Raw genomic sequence first — 14,629 nt, forward strand, 5'->3', positions numbered from 1 at the left:
TCTCCATATCACTCCTCCCAAAAGCTATCCTGCCCCACCACAACCATCCCCATTTATCCCCCCAATCTCCCCTCACTACACCCCCCACCCCTCTGCTCTAATTCACTATCACCTCCCAGCAATCATTTGCATGTGTAATTTATTTTCTTTTTAAAAATATTTTGAGCACCCATTGCATTTTCTGCTGTATTGAGATTACACCTCCCCACAATTAAAACAAAAGCAACATCTTTGACATAGGCAGTTTGTAGCAACATGCCTTCTTTATTTCAGGTTTTTGCCTAGCACTGGATTTGAGCTCCCAGTACCTGGGTGTTGTTGAGGTTCAATGGCACACAAATCAAGTGCGTCATGGTAGCAATGGCCTCTCTTTGCACACATGCAGTGTAATCAGTTTGGCGTATGAGACTTTGGAATGTCTGGTTCTCAATTTAGGCATGTACCTAACTCTCTTTCTAATACTATTCTGACTTTTGCTTCCTCCAAAAGGACAAGCGGATGCTAGGCACTCTTTAGAAGTAACCCTCAAGCAGTAACCCTGATCCTTTGGGCCAGGATCTGAACAATGGTTTCACCTCCAGTTTCATGCAAAGATATATTGGTAAAATGTCAACCTTAAGAAAATCGGGGGGGGGACGGGACGGGGGGGGACGACACAGGAAGCGGGGTAGTCAGAGAGTGTTGTATCTCAGGAATTCCTTGGCCAAATGACCCCCAAAATTGGAGCACTAGCCCAAGACAGCACCCTCATGAGGCACACCAAAATTTTAAGGCAATCAATCAGAGTAAGCATGCAAATTTTAGAGCACTTATAGTCAAGCTTTAAACAGAAAGTTGGTCCAAACCTTAACTACAGTAGGCATGGCAGTCCACTATAATGTTACGTTCAGGCTGCACCCCCTGGTACCTGTGACAGAACAAATTACATTGTTATATTAAGTCATTCAGGATCTGTTAACAAGTGGGTATAGTTGTGAGACAGTGTCTTAATTAAGCGATAGGAGAGTATTCACTTTCACTAAATTATGGAAGAACACCACACTGGAATTACACAGAGACAGCCCAAAAAAGGCGTTTGGCTAAGCATGTGCAAAATATAGTTACTTTATTCCCATCGCTGCTTCTGTTAAGAAACAAATGACAATCTAAAACCAAGTCAATTTGAGTAGTGCAGCTTTATTTTAAAGTAGTTTGTGGTTTTGACAATCTTTTCATAAAACTTGTGCAATCACAGATTATCCTTCTGAAAATTGCTACTGGACATGTTACAGAGCAAGTGGTAGACAGATCTGCTCAAACACATGCATCATTAGGCAAGAAAAAAAAATAAGTTAACTCATTCTCTTTATAGGACTTTCCCCTAATCAAAGATCCTAGTACTAAACATTTACAGTACCTTCCATGACAGGAGAAACTTAGAAATCCACCATTTTATCGTCACATCTAAGGGAATTTAAAATGGTGTGTGCATTTTACTTCACTGTACCTACAACTTAATTAAAGTAATAGGTCTGAAACATGATGCATAGAGGTACCTGCAAGATACTTAGAAAGTCTGATTAAAGCTCAGTCAGTTAGTTCATTTTACCCTTCTTTAAATGTGATGTAAAAATAAAAATAGTAAGCTTATACCTTTCACATGAAGGCCTGAAAGGTTTTATATTTTAAGAAAAGGAATACGTTATGCTTTCTCTTTACATAAATGCTGGTGCTGTCAATCCCTAGTATTATGATTGGAAAACCAGGAGAATTAGTGAAATTAGGTAACTGTCCAGAGGGCTAAGCAATTGGAGAGAGGAAGAAGTTTTTAGGCAGATGAGTCTTAAACGCTGCCGGATTAAGGTGTTTAGACTCAATATACATCTCTCAAGATTCCCGAGTCCTCAAGCAAATCCAGGGAAGCCCGAACTTGACATTGTTGAGATTTCCAGATTTTGAACGTTTTGAGCATCAGTTAATATTTTAAAGAGTCCATACTACTATACAATCACTTAAGTCAGTTTTGACACAATCCGCAAAAGTCATACATAAAGTCCTAGAGTCACTATATGACTTCTCATCATATGCATAATGGACTCCGAGGTAGGGCTGGAGTTTGAACCTTGGCTTTTGCCAGTTTGCTTGTTATTTGAAACCTAAGCAGGAATTAATCTAGCCTGAAATAGAAGACAAAAAACTCACACCCTTTCACCTTTCAGAACTACTTTCCTTTTCTTTTACAATACCCTGTCTCCTTAGACAGCCACCTTTTGGAGGTAACCATGCAAATTCTCCCATCTGTGGAGGAATAGGAAAAAAAATTCATCCACATAATAAAATTATTAACAAATCCCTTTTACTGGAGAAAACTGACACAGGAGCAACCCTTAAAAAATTTAAAAAGTAAGAGTGTTGCCAAGTTTACAGAGGTAGCAAATACCATCTAGCACCAGTTTTTAAACTCTCAATTCTCTACCTTCCCCTTGCTCTCAGCAGTCCCCCCTCCCACCCACTGGATAAAGAAACTTCACACCACCTGTTTTACAGTACCAAGGTGACAGCCTCTAATATACACGCACTACAGATATTACTGTGTATCAGACCTCATACATACTAGACTCAGTGGAAATACATATGGTCCAGGTCTTCAGTTAGCTGCTATGCTCCTATCACTTTGATAAACAGAGACATAACCCCAGGATAAAGAGTTTGTTCAGATGTGTCCTTCATGTTTGCTGGCTGTTATCAAAGAAAGACCTCTTATTTCTTGCTAGTCATATACACATTTCAGAGAAATCTGGACCTTCTCTGTATTTTACCAAAAAACCCCAACTATTTCTCTCCTCTTAATTTTTATGTTTGGTATACAACCCATTCTTACCCACCCCCTTCACTACTAATGTAAACAAACAAACATACAAACAAACAACCTGATGCTTGTGTATCAAGTTTTGACAAATGGAAGAAATCAACATACTGTTAAAGAATTCTGGCTCAGTCTACTATAACACTTCAAACATTAAAAAAAAAGCAGCAGTTGGCAATCACATATGTCTCGTGCATCAGTGCTATAAGTTTTACTCCCAGATCTTCACTATATTCTATTAATCTACCCTACAACACTTAAAGTATAGCTTTGATCCTGATTTTGTAACTGGTCTTGAAAAATGGAAGAGACATTGAATATATTTAATGATCTCAGCAACACTGAAAAAAATCTTCTAAGCCTCAGTTACCTAAACAACATTCATGTGCAACAGACTCCCTTCGCTGCTCATCATAAGATCTACCACGATGCAGCTACAATTCTCCTGTGATGCTCATCCGTCATTCAATATTCACTGGGGTTGAACAACTTTGCCATAACCTCCTCTCCCAGCATCATAGTCCTGCCGATATTCATCTCGGACCTGGATGCAGGGGGGAAAAAAGTGAACTATTAGAGCAGTGGTTCCCAAACTTGTTCCACCACTTGTGCAGGGAAAGCCCCGGCGGGCTGCGCCAGTTTGTTTACCTGCCACATCCGCAGGTTCAGCCAATCGCGGCTCCCAGTGGCCGTGGTTCACTGCTCCAGGCCAATGGAAGCTGCTGGAAGCGGAGGCCAGTAAGTCCCGTGGCCTGCGTCGCTTCCAGCAGCTCCCATTGACCTGGAGCAGTGAACCGTGGCCACTGGGAGCCATGATCAGCTGAACCTGCGGACGTGGCAGGTAAACAAACCGGCCCGGCCCGCCAGGGGCTTTCCCTGCACAAGCGGCAGAACAAGTTTTGGAACCACTGTATTAGAGCATTCCAGCAAGTAAACTATTGCACAAGAGTTCATATACAATACCAACAAGGTAGTTGTTACCTGGGACAGGTAACAACAGTCCAGGTTATACACCAGTACAAGCTGTATAATATTTAGGAAAATTAGTGACCGTTTCCTTCTCTAGTTCATACAGCAAGAGTAGATGAAGTGCAGCCTGCAGCATTTGGTATCACAGCATACAGCTGCCGCCTTCTTGATATGAGGAGGGTCCTTGTGAGGCATCTTAAAGATGGACCATCCCATGCTGAGACCTGTAATCTACATGATCTACCCTATACACTAAAGATAAGAGCAACTGCTACTACTCCAATTTAGACAAGTTAGGTGATGTCCCATGGTTCTTGGCAGGCTACAACATAGCTCTTAGCTGGACAGCTTTTATGCTTGCTTGGCAAGTACAATTTCTCTTCCCACAGCAGCTGAACACAAGAAAAGGAACATGACATAAGGTTTTATTCTTGATGGGTAAACGTTTAAATGCATTATATAATAGTCTCTTAGATGTGATGAAATTTTACTCTGGTTATGGAAGTTAGTAAAACTACTAAGTGGTCACTCAAAAGTGAAGATTCAAGAAACATCACTAATTTCACAAGCAAATAGTGAAAAACAGATTCTGAAACAACTTACCTGACCCCCTGACCTTCCACGACCATACTGTCTGCCCTCTTTAAAACCTGCATCCCAATCTGTCCTGATGATCCTATCATCAAGCCGTGTCCCATTGATGTATCTCATTGCATTTTCAGCATCTCCTCTTGAGTAGTATCTTAGGACTATGTTAAAGAACAAGGTTCAACAGTCTTTCAAACTTCTGTAGAACGAAAGTATTCAAATGCAATGATCTCAACAAATATTTGATTGAGTTTGACTCATTACTGGGTTAGATTTTAAAAATCAATTCTTTTTTCACAAATCAAATAACCTGTATTTTCAAGTGTGATAAATGGCAGTAATCCAGGATTGTTAGGAATGGTATGAAATATCAGATTAATTGAGCCCTATGGTTTGCAAAATAAAAATTAAACTATTAACTCAAGAAGAAACAAGCACCCACCTGGGTGCTGCATTCCATTTGAAGTTATCCCAATAAAGTCAACAGGAAAATCAACTAGCTTCAAAGAGTCCAGAATTTAACCTAGTCAAAAAGGACAGGTTTGCAGGATTACTAAAATGAATTTTACAGGAAGTTTGCCTTGTATTTAATGGAAATTCAAGACAGTCACAAAAAAAAAAAAAAAAGATACCCAGGATCTGTCTACCTAGGCACTTATGATATATTTATCATTGTGGTAGTTAAGCATCTAGAAGGTATTTGATTTAGTCACAAAAATGACAAGTTAGCTATTAAGCCACTTTCAACACTACCTGACAGAATATCAGATTCTCAATACCACCCAAATATACTGTCAGATCCCAAATAATTAAAATAATAGGATTCCCCAACATCCTTTCTGAGACTATTTTACAATCTACTAGATCTCACTGTTAGGAAACTTTTCCCTGATATGCATTCTTTTTCTTCATTCAGTTGTATATCATTATTCCTTGTTATACTCTACAGTCACTAAAAAGCAGGACAAAATTTGAGATCTCAGAGCTAATGTTATGTTTGTAAAAGTATGTTCTTATAAAATACAAGACCATTAGAAATATTTCCATGTATTTTTTTATTCAAATACAAATGAACTTGTAAACAAACACGGACTGTATTATTACAGTATTTCCAATCCAAACTGATTTCTACTAGTGAAAAGTGCTAGACATGAACTGGCTCTTATGAGTACCTCAAGTATAGCTTGGGTAATACACAGTTGAGACAAATGTCAAACAGTATACATAGTTAAGAGTAAATTGTAGTTAAAGATTTTTAATTACCTGTTTTTGTAATCCCAAAAAATAGTAACAAGTCTTTTACATCTATTATCTTTAACTTGATAATATCCCTTCCAACAATTTTGGGGGCCTGAAGTTAGCCATTTTATTCAAACTGATATGAGGAAACAGAGTTTGGCTTCTCAAGCTCCCTAATCATACATAAAAAGAAAAGGAGTACTTGTGGCACCTTAGAGACTAACAAATTTATTTGAGCATATGCTTTCGTGAGCTACAGCTCACTTCATCGGATGCATTCAGTGGGGGGAAAAAAAAAATTTTTTTTTTCCCCCCACTGAATGCATCCGATGAAGTGAGCTGTAGCTCACGAAAGCATATGCTCAAATAAATTTGTTAGTCTCTAAGGTGCCACAAGTACTCCTTTTCTTTTTGCGAATACAGACTAACACAGCTGCTACTCTGCCATACATGGCACCCTTATATGCTCTACTTATATCAGCTTCTTTCTTGTACTACACTCCCCAGAACAGTGACCCAGTGCCCTGGAGAGAGATTAGCACAAAAATACCCAGTCCCACACAACAGAATCATTTCAGTTGTAGGTCCCATCTATACAGTAATATCTTGTGTTACTATTTAGTCACCCATACTTTAAAACTTAGGTTAAATCTTGCAGTATAGATGGGACTGCAGTGTTTACCATATTCACAAAGAGCTCCTCAGTCTGAGACTTTATCACTGATGTAACTCTTCAGGAGCACAGTTCAGTCTTATCTGCACTGCAAGGCTAAGCTGTATTTTAAATGGGTTGGTTATCACATTGTAATTGTACCTACAACAGAAACAAAACCAAGCCTTTACAACTCCTTTACTCTGGTTAGGGTTGGCTAGATTTTTGGCTTCCATACCCACTGTATAGACGTTTTACTTTGCAGACAAGGATACTCAACAAAACAGAAGCCACAAGCAGTTTTCTTCACTTTGTCCAGGCCCATAATGATTTTCTTTATATCCCCACTTTTACCAAATAGTTCATAGATCTGCTCTTCTGTTGTATAGAAAGAGAGATTCCCCACATACAGGGTGCAGCTCTTTTTCAGCAGTCTCTCCTGGTCATATCTGTTACCCTGAAATTTCAAACAGTAAAAACCAACATTTAGAGTCCATCCCATTCAATATCTTCAACAGTAAAGTGGCAACACGTGGGAGGAGTTGATCTGCAATACCTTAATAGTATGGGGAAATATTTCAGATAAGAGGCTGAACAAACACACTAGCCCACACATGCCCATTAAAAAAAAATTCTAGATCTTATGGTTATAAAGATAATCTTCCAAAAATGAACAGAATAGAATACAAGATACTTTTCCAAATTTGCAGAAAGCACCAGTACTTCTGCTGCTCAGAGCCTTGCAAAGCAGTTCCAGAGTGAACTGACACGGAATCCTCTTTTCACTTTTATTCCCAACTGCCAAGCAGCAGCAGCATGGGCCAATTAAACCTAAAGCAGTAGAGACATCCCAGCCTCCCTCACAAGCCAAGAAGCTCAGAAACAAGAGGAAAAACAGAATGAAAGTGCCCCTTGTCTCCTCCAGGAGCCACGGGGGCTTGTGGGTATATAGTTTTTCAGATAAGCAGACATGTAGTATACAGATGGTCATAAAGAGGAGGGCCAGCATGCCCCTTGTCCAGCAGCCGAGGTCAGCTTTCCCCTGGTCACTGCACCTGGACAGCAGAGATTCAGCTTTTTAATCAGTTTGTGAGGAAGAGTTTAATCTTGTAGCTGTTAGGTTGCTGGTAACCCCTACGTGCAGGGCCCAATATTTCCACCCCCCTCTTCCCCACTACCGCACATCCCCATCCGATCCCGCCACGCCCGACCCCCTACCCCGCCTCCCACCCCAATCTCCCAAGTCCCTGCTTTCCGCACACTCCTCGCCATCTCTCCCCCGCCCGCCCCTCCAGGTCGCCGGCTCCACGTCTCCGCCCCAGTCCCTCACCCGAAAGTGCTGGTCCCGGTACTGACTCAGCTCCACATAGGAGTCGCTGCGCAGGACGCTCAGCATCGCTACCGAGCACATGGCGGACGGGCCCCAGGCAGCGCCTCGCAGAGGCCGGCTCCGGCACGGGACAGCCGACCAACCGCCAACACCGGCGCACAGCTCACGAACACGGCGTCTACTGTGCGAGCACGTGACCTAGCGCCCTGAGTCCCTCCGCATGCATCAGCCCCTGAGCAGCCAATCACAGTGAGGATCACAGCAAAGGCAACACCGCCTACTCTCTCCCGCCCAGACGGGTAGGAGCCAATCCCCGAGGGAATTGTGTCACGTCTATCTTCTATTGGCCTGCTTTAGCCTGGGGTATTCAGCCAATCCCAGCTCTGGATTCCACACGTGATGTGGTTCTTCCTCCCTGCTGGCGGCCATAGTCGCTTGTGGGTGGCTGGCGCCCGCAGGGCCGGTGCCGAGAGATGGTGCTGCGGCGCCTGCTCTTCACGCTGCTCAACAACCCGCGGCTCATCGAGAAGCTGTCGGAGTCGAGGCCGATCCGCGTGGCGGCCCAGGTCACTGCCTCGGCCCTGACCCGGGCCCAGCTCGGGGGTCGGGAGGCGGCGCGGCGCCTGCTGCGGGAGGGGGGCCTGGGCCGCCTGCGGGAGACCTTCCTGCGGGAGCTAAAGGATGGGGCTCGGGCCCAGGCCTGGCCCCGACCCCCTGGGAACAGGCGGGACGGGAGCGGACGCGGAAGCCAGTGAGAGGGCGGGGAGAGAGCGATTCAAGCCCCCGGACTTTCCAGCTGTGGGCGGGGGGTTTGCTCTTCCCCAGCCCCACAAAGGATCTGCGGCCAGGAGGGCTACGAGGAGGCAGCGCCGAGCCAGGGCCCATTCGCCCCACGCGGCCCGTAGCCGCTCTCGTCTGCGCAGGGATAGCCGGCAGCTTTGAGCCCACCCAGGCTCCGTGCATCGGATCACACGCAGTAACCGGGATCTGCGTCCTTCGCCGCCCGTGAGATTCGCGCTGTCTGGACAAGGAGTTCTGCTCGACGTGCTGTGTTTAAAATAAACACCTGTGCATAGTTCTATTTCCTTCATTTCCCTACAAAATGCAGTGCAGGCTTCGCATGTCCTAGGGCAGTCCTTTGCTGCTTGACCAACAAATTAACACCGAATATTGTGGTGATCCGTTTGGTATTTGTTTTTTATAAAGTGGAGTGGTGAAAATAAAATACCATGGATCCCCAGGTTTAGAATGTGGCATCTGAGTGAGGGGAAAAAGATACAAAATCTCCTTGCCTGTGGTAGCATTTAGTTGGACATGGTTGGTGAGGTAGAATCTTTTATTCAACCAGCTTAAGTTTTGAGCTAGGCAGAGCTCTGCAGTTTAATAGTAATATACATGAGGACTAAGATTAAGTGGATTAAAATCAGTTGGTGAATGGGAGTTGAGTTCTAGGAGTTGATTTATTTTTAATCCATATAGGAGTTTATAATTTTAAGCCTCTTCAGTTAAAATTTTATAAATATGATCTGACTTGGACCTGCTGATAGACCAGATGTAGTATTTCAAATAAAATGATCCTGCTGCATGCAGGGTAGATTAGGAAGGAAAGATAAGACTGTAGTTATAATAGTATAGATGGCACCTAACCATCCTCCCAGAATTAGGTGAAAGAAGTAATGGAGATGCTGGTATACTTACTCCAGTAGCACCAGCTGCCTTCCCTGTAGGGACAGCATCTGCCACTTTAAATGGAGACAAAAACAGATGATCTAGTTGCCCCAGAGAAAAATGGACCTCCCTGCTGATGTCCCTGCAGGCCAGGTGTTAGTTGCACAGGTTCACAAAGTGGGAAAGGACAATGGGTCCCTTCTTGCCAGTCATTCCGGAGTAGTGATTTTCAACCTGTTTACCACTGTGGGCTGCATATGCAGCTCTGTGTTAGGTAGGCTGCGTCCACACAATATAAATGCTTCCTGTACATCTTAAAAAAAAAAAAAAAAAAAAAGGTTAGTATTTGTTACAACATCAGTATGAATCGTATCATATCTTTCATTTCAACGCTGGCAAATGTCTACCAAGAGCATTTTTAATTAGCAAAATAAGTCAGAACCTTAATTGTTAATTAATTTACTGTAAAGGTGGAATGGCATGATGTATTGCCACTTTCACTTCTGCACTGCTGCTGGCAGCGCGGAGAGTATGGCTGCGGAGCCTGCCTGCAAAGATAGGGAGCCCAGCCTAGTGTGGGGTTGCCCCCCAGCCGGGGACTGGCCCACGGGTTTGCACAAGTGTCTGCCTTGCAGAGACAGGGTGCCCTGTCAGGGCAGAATGTGCCCCCCCCCCCAGGGACTGCCACTGCCAACAGCCAGTTCCCCACCCAGGGGCTGCCCCCAGCAACTGCACACCCCACCAGGAGTGCCCCCAAGCACTCAACTGCCCCCATTCAGGGACTGTGCCCCAGTATCTAGCCTACCCATCTAGAATCTGTCCCCCATGCACCAGCTGCACTCCCCTCCCTGCGGCCCTAGTCCCCTGCACCCCACTCTTCGCTGATCTCTAACCTCAGCTGCAAGTAGCTCAGCCATTCTGCCGGCCTGCCGCTGCAATCCTAGTGCCTGGGATCCTGCTCCAGTCTGGGTTGCTGGACCTGCAATCCTGTGGGGTGAGGGGTGCTGAACACCCTGACCTCCTGGTGATGCTGCTGGGCCCCTGCCTGCTAGGGGGAGGAGGGGGCTGATGTTGTTGGGCCCAGTCCTGTGGGGGGTTGATGCTGGGGCTGATCCTGCACTGTCCCATTTTTGTGAACACCCCCCTACAGGTGATTCTCCTGCCCGACCCTAGTTACAGCCCTGAGGATGTCACATCAGCCCCAGTTGTGTGCTGATTGGGCCACAAGCAGGCCACAGGTTGAGAACCACTTTTCCAGAGTATGGGGAAGAGACTAAGGCTCCTATTGTATTTTTCACTGACCAAATAAAAAATTAGTGCCCCAATTAAAATACATTAGGATACTAAGGTCCAAAAGGGCACTTATTGCATTGTGTTGGGAAATGGTCCTATGGGGTTAATGTCATATTTTTAACTTGGTAGGTGGAAAACATTATAGGATCCTAGTACTTCTCCCTGCATTAGTAATGAGATCCACTGCTTGACCTTAATATTGCCATGCATTCCTCTGACAACGTCATATATTAAAATGGTAGATTACAAACATAACAACATCTTAGTATTTTACTATATTTCAGGGACTGCCCTGTTGGACTGTAACGACCCTCTACATTCCAGTGAAGGAAGTGTCAAGTTCATGCTGGACCCAAACCTCTCTCTAAGACTCCTCCATATCACCAAAGCCCATCACCAGTTAACCCTGCTCTGTCCTTTAAGTCTTCTAGTTTGACCTGTTGACCCCAGTCTTCGCTCTATCAATGAGTGCAGCTTTGATTGCCTGCTTGTCTACTTCTACAAGTGGCTCTATGCTTTGTCCCACACTGACTCCTGTTATATTAATTTAGGTAGAATATATGGGCTCAAAGTGTCAAAGGCATTAACGACCTAGTCACTGTAGTTAAACAACTGGTGTACAGGGTTTCATATACAGCAACCTCAGTCTTCCAGCACCATGGTAGACGCATTAGGAAATTCGAGCCAAAGACTGTGAATTTATTGATTGAACCACACAAAAGGAAAAGAGGCAAAGAGCATTGAAACGGAAATTGGTTAATTATGCAAAACAGTCAAACCCTATCAAAGGCCCTTTTTTGGAGACAGTGAATATTGGTTAAAGTCTCGGTCAAAGAGTCCTTGATGGGGAAGAAATGGTTAGTTCTTCAACTCTGGCCCTGTGGGTGCACCACAATAGGAGTGTGCATGCCTGTGCACTCTTGACCAGAGATTGTAAATAGCTGTATCTGGGGGTCCGCATATGTACAGAGCAGTGCCGTCTGCTCCCGTGCAAGGGCATATAAGAAGGCACCAACCTGCTGCCACTCTACTACCTTCTCAACTGTCTGCAGCTCAAGAAGGAGCAGCTGTGGTGTCCACTGATTTCAGCTACTTCCCGCCTTTCTTGTTTACTTTGTTTTATTTAGTTAGTTTTTATTTCCTAGTAAAAAATTTTCTTAGTTGTAGTACAATTAGTGCCTGGATGGGTTCCCCCCTTCCCCAAACTTCTTGTCCCTTGTGTTCTTTGGCACTTCCCTGGATTACGCCTAAGACCCTGGGGTTCAAGCCTTGCCAGCCATGTCACAAGGTCTTTTCCCCCTGGTGACGGGCACTCTGTCTCCAGTGTCTTGGAGAAACTCATGTATCGTTGACGTGTAAAGTTTGCACAGCATTCAAATATAGGGCCCACAAAGATAGAGAGGGTTAGGCTGAAGCTCCTCCTAATGGAATGTGTGCAAGCTCCAATGGAATCCGTTTCCCCAATCCGTACCCCATACATCTCTGTCAACCTCCTAGGATGCCCCAGTGACTTCTGGAGCTCCAAGGGCAATTCCAGAGATGAATCCCTCAAAAAGAAGAAAGCACCACTCTCCTGCTACAGATTCTAGAAGAGGAATGTTACCTCATAGAGCTGACTCTCAGGAGATCTTGCATCCCACAATGGGTATAGTGCAGTGGCTCTCAAACTTTTTTACTGGTGACCCCTTTCACATCGCAAGCCTCTGTGTGTGACCCCCCCCCCTTATAAATTAAAAATATTTTTTTATATATTTAACACCATTATAAATGCTGGAGGCAAAGCGGGGTTTGGGGTGGAGGTTGACAGCTCGTGACCCCCCATGTAATAACCTCATGACCCCCGAGGGGTCCTGAACCCCTGGTATAGCGGCTCCTTCTGATGCCAGTACTGAAGCCCTGGTACTGCCTGAGAAGCCCCAAATGGAGAGCCTTCAGCCAAACAACACCCAGAAGCCCCTACCTTAGAACCATCTGACACCTCCAGGCATCAAGATGCATCTAAAACTAGGGTCTCTAAGATTATCTCAAGGGCTCTGGTACCGTCATCTCAGAGTTGCAGAGACCACCCAGACCGTCACCTGGCTCCCTCCCCAGTACTGCTGTCCTCTTTGGAACATTGGCACTCTGAGAACTGACATAGTCTCATTGTCTTCTCTGGTACCTAATGCAGCATCCACAGCCCTGTTACCAGGGCCCCAGTACCACCTCAGGATCCTACCGTCTGTTACCATAGTTCTCCAGCACCCTCCAGATCCTTTTCCTCTGAGGATCACATCTTAGAGGAACCAGAGTCAGTGAGGGCCCCTTCCCACTACTGCTTTGAAAGCTGGTGAGAGAACTCTTTCTTATAATAACAGGGTCTGATCCATTGCCTCCAGTACCTGCACTAGCACTGATGCTCAAAGCCTCCTTTCAGCTTGGGGGATTGGCACACCCTCAGACACTGAGGTCTCTGTAGAGGGGTCTGTTTTTGGGACTGTTTGTCAACTACCAAGTTGTGGGCAGTTTCTCGTAATGGTTGGAGGAAGAGTATGGCCTACTAATTAGAGCTGAACTCACCAGGGGTGGGTTCTGAAGTGGAGCCAAGGGTCAGAGGCAGGAGTCAGAAGCTGTCAAGGCTGATTCCCCACTCTGGCACTTCGAGTGCATAAGGTGGTGGCCCACAAGGATTCTAAAACTTAAAACTTGCCACTCCAGGCTTGTATTAAACTCCCAAGGTTACAGCTTTTCTCTGACCTTGGACTGGTAGATCCTGCCACCACCCAAGTGCAGAACCCCTTTGAAAACCCAGGAAGGTGCACTTGGGAATTCTTCCTGTGGGGTACCCTCAAGACCTTTCACATACACATACCCCCAGGGAAGAGCTGAGAAAGGAAAGAAAAAAAAGAAATCAGCTGTTGCCACCAGCTAATTAAGCAACGCGTGCACATACCTCTTAAGACACAAAAATCCAATTCTGTTCTTAAAAAAGGTAAATGTTAATTAAAAAAAAGAAAGAAAATACATCTGGGAACTTAGACTTTTTCTAGATTTTTTTAAAAAAAACTACAAGGATTAAGCATCAAGAATAGCCTTCTTGAGGTCCAGCTTAAAAGTTACAAGCAAAACAAAAGCACTTGGGGGTTAGCACGGGAGTCCACAAGCCATAGAGAAATAAAAAGAGATAAACCTAATCACAACTTCCTAGACATTTCCTGATCTACTTACATACCTGGGGTTCAAATGAGTAGTTTCTAGGTATGATACTGAGGATTTTTCATACCTGGCCCCAAGCTTCTTACAGCATAGCTGCAGCCCTGTCTGCCTCTCCCTGGAGAACAACTACAGACAGACAAAAGAGGTGTCGTTTTTCAATTTTAAAAAGTTTTAGCCTTCTCATTGGCTCTTTTGGCCAGGTGTTAACTCACTTCCTATGCATAGCAGTGAGACTTTTTAACCCTTTACAGGTAGAGCAATTAGAGAAAAGCTACTAAGAGGGATTTTATAGCTACTGGCTGGGTGGGTGTCCATAAACGGAGCTACCCCCTCCCTTCCTTCATTTATCACAGAAGCCAAAGACTAAGCTGAAGAGTAAACTGGAGTCAAAGTCAGAAGGTGTAGAAGAGTTGGAGCTGGGAGTCAGAATCCAAAACATAAGCCAAAAGGTTAGCCGGAGTCACAGTCAGGAGGTATAGTCAAGAGTCGGACCCTCATTTTGGAGGGTCAATTGATCACTAAAGCCTCTGTGCAAGCCACTCTCAATGCTGCTGACATGGCTTCACAGTCCTTACCCACTGCAGTAGTTATGCGGCGAACATCTTGACTCTAATATGCTGGCCTTATGGGGGAGGTGCAAAATACTGAGGAAGACTTCCCCTTTGAAGGGCCCAAGCTTTTTAGCAGCGATACAGACTCTTCGCTCCACTCCCTTAAAGATTTGAGGGCAATATTGCAGTCGCTGAGGGATATACATGCCTGCAACAAAGAGACATTTCAGCAAGTTTCAAACAGCACAGTTCTCCTGACCATTCCAGTATCACCTGCAACAGATGCATGCCGGATCTAT

At 44.7% G+C, this 14,629-nt stretch overlaps 2 protein-coding genes across 3 annotated transcripts; one reads left to right on the top strand and one right to left on the bottom strand.

Moving 5' to 3' along the window:
• Nucleotides 1-234: 234 nt before the first annotated feature.
• NCBP2 (nuclear cap binding protein subunit 2) lies at nt 235-7,837 on the bottom strand. 2 transcript variants are annotated; one of them, XR_005226741.2, is made up of 5 exons: nt 7,624-7,837; nt 6,569-6,750; nt 4,418-4,556; nt 3,216-3,389; nt 235-907 (listed from the first exon to the last, which is right to left on the bottom strand). XR_005226741.2 is itself a non-coding variant. In XM_007066610.4 (4 exons), exons 1-4 carry the CDS (start codon nt 7,702-7,704, stop codon nt 3,318-3,320), a joined length of 474 nt encoding a protein of 157 aa, XP_007066672.1. In that variant the 5' UTR covers nt 7,705-7,828; the 3' UTR covers nt 1,157-3,317. The 2 variants fall into 2 exon arrangements, 1 of the variants encoding a protein (XP_007066672.1); XM_007066610.4 differs by lacking the exon at nt 235-907 and having other exon boundaries at nt 1,157-3,389; nt 7,624-7,828.
• Nucleotides 7,838-8,015: 178 nt separating this feature from the next.
• On the top strand, nt 8,016-8,698 carry NCBP2AS2 (NCBP2 antisense 2 (head to head)). The gene has a single exon (XM_027828914.3). The coding sequence runs from the start codon at nt 8,097-8,099 to the stop codon at nt 8,376-8,378; it is 282 nt and encodes a 93-aa protein (XP_027684715.1). The 5' UTR covers nt 8,016-8,096; the 3' UTR covers nt 8,379-8,698.
• The last annotated feature ends 5,931 nt before the right edge of the window (nt 8,699-14,629 follow it).

Source organism: Chelonia mydas, chromosome 9, assembly GCF_015237465.2.
Source record: "Chelonia mydas isolate rCheMyd1 chromosome 9, rCheMyd1.pri.v2, whole genome shotgun sequence".
In the NCBI taxonomy this organism is placed as follows: Eukaryota; Metazoa; Chordata; order Testudines; family Cheloniidae; genus Chelonia; species Chelonia mydas.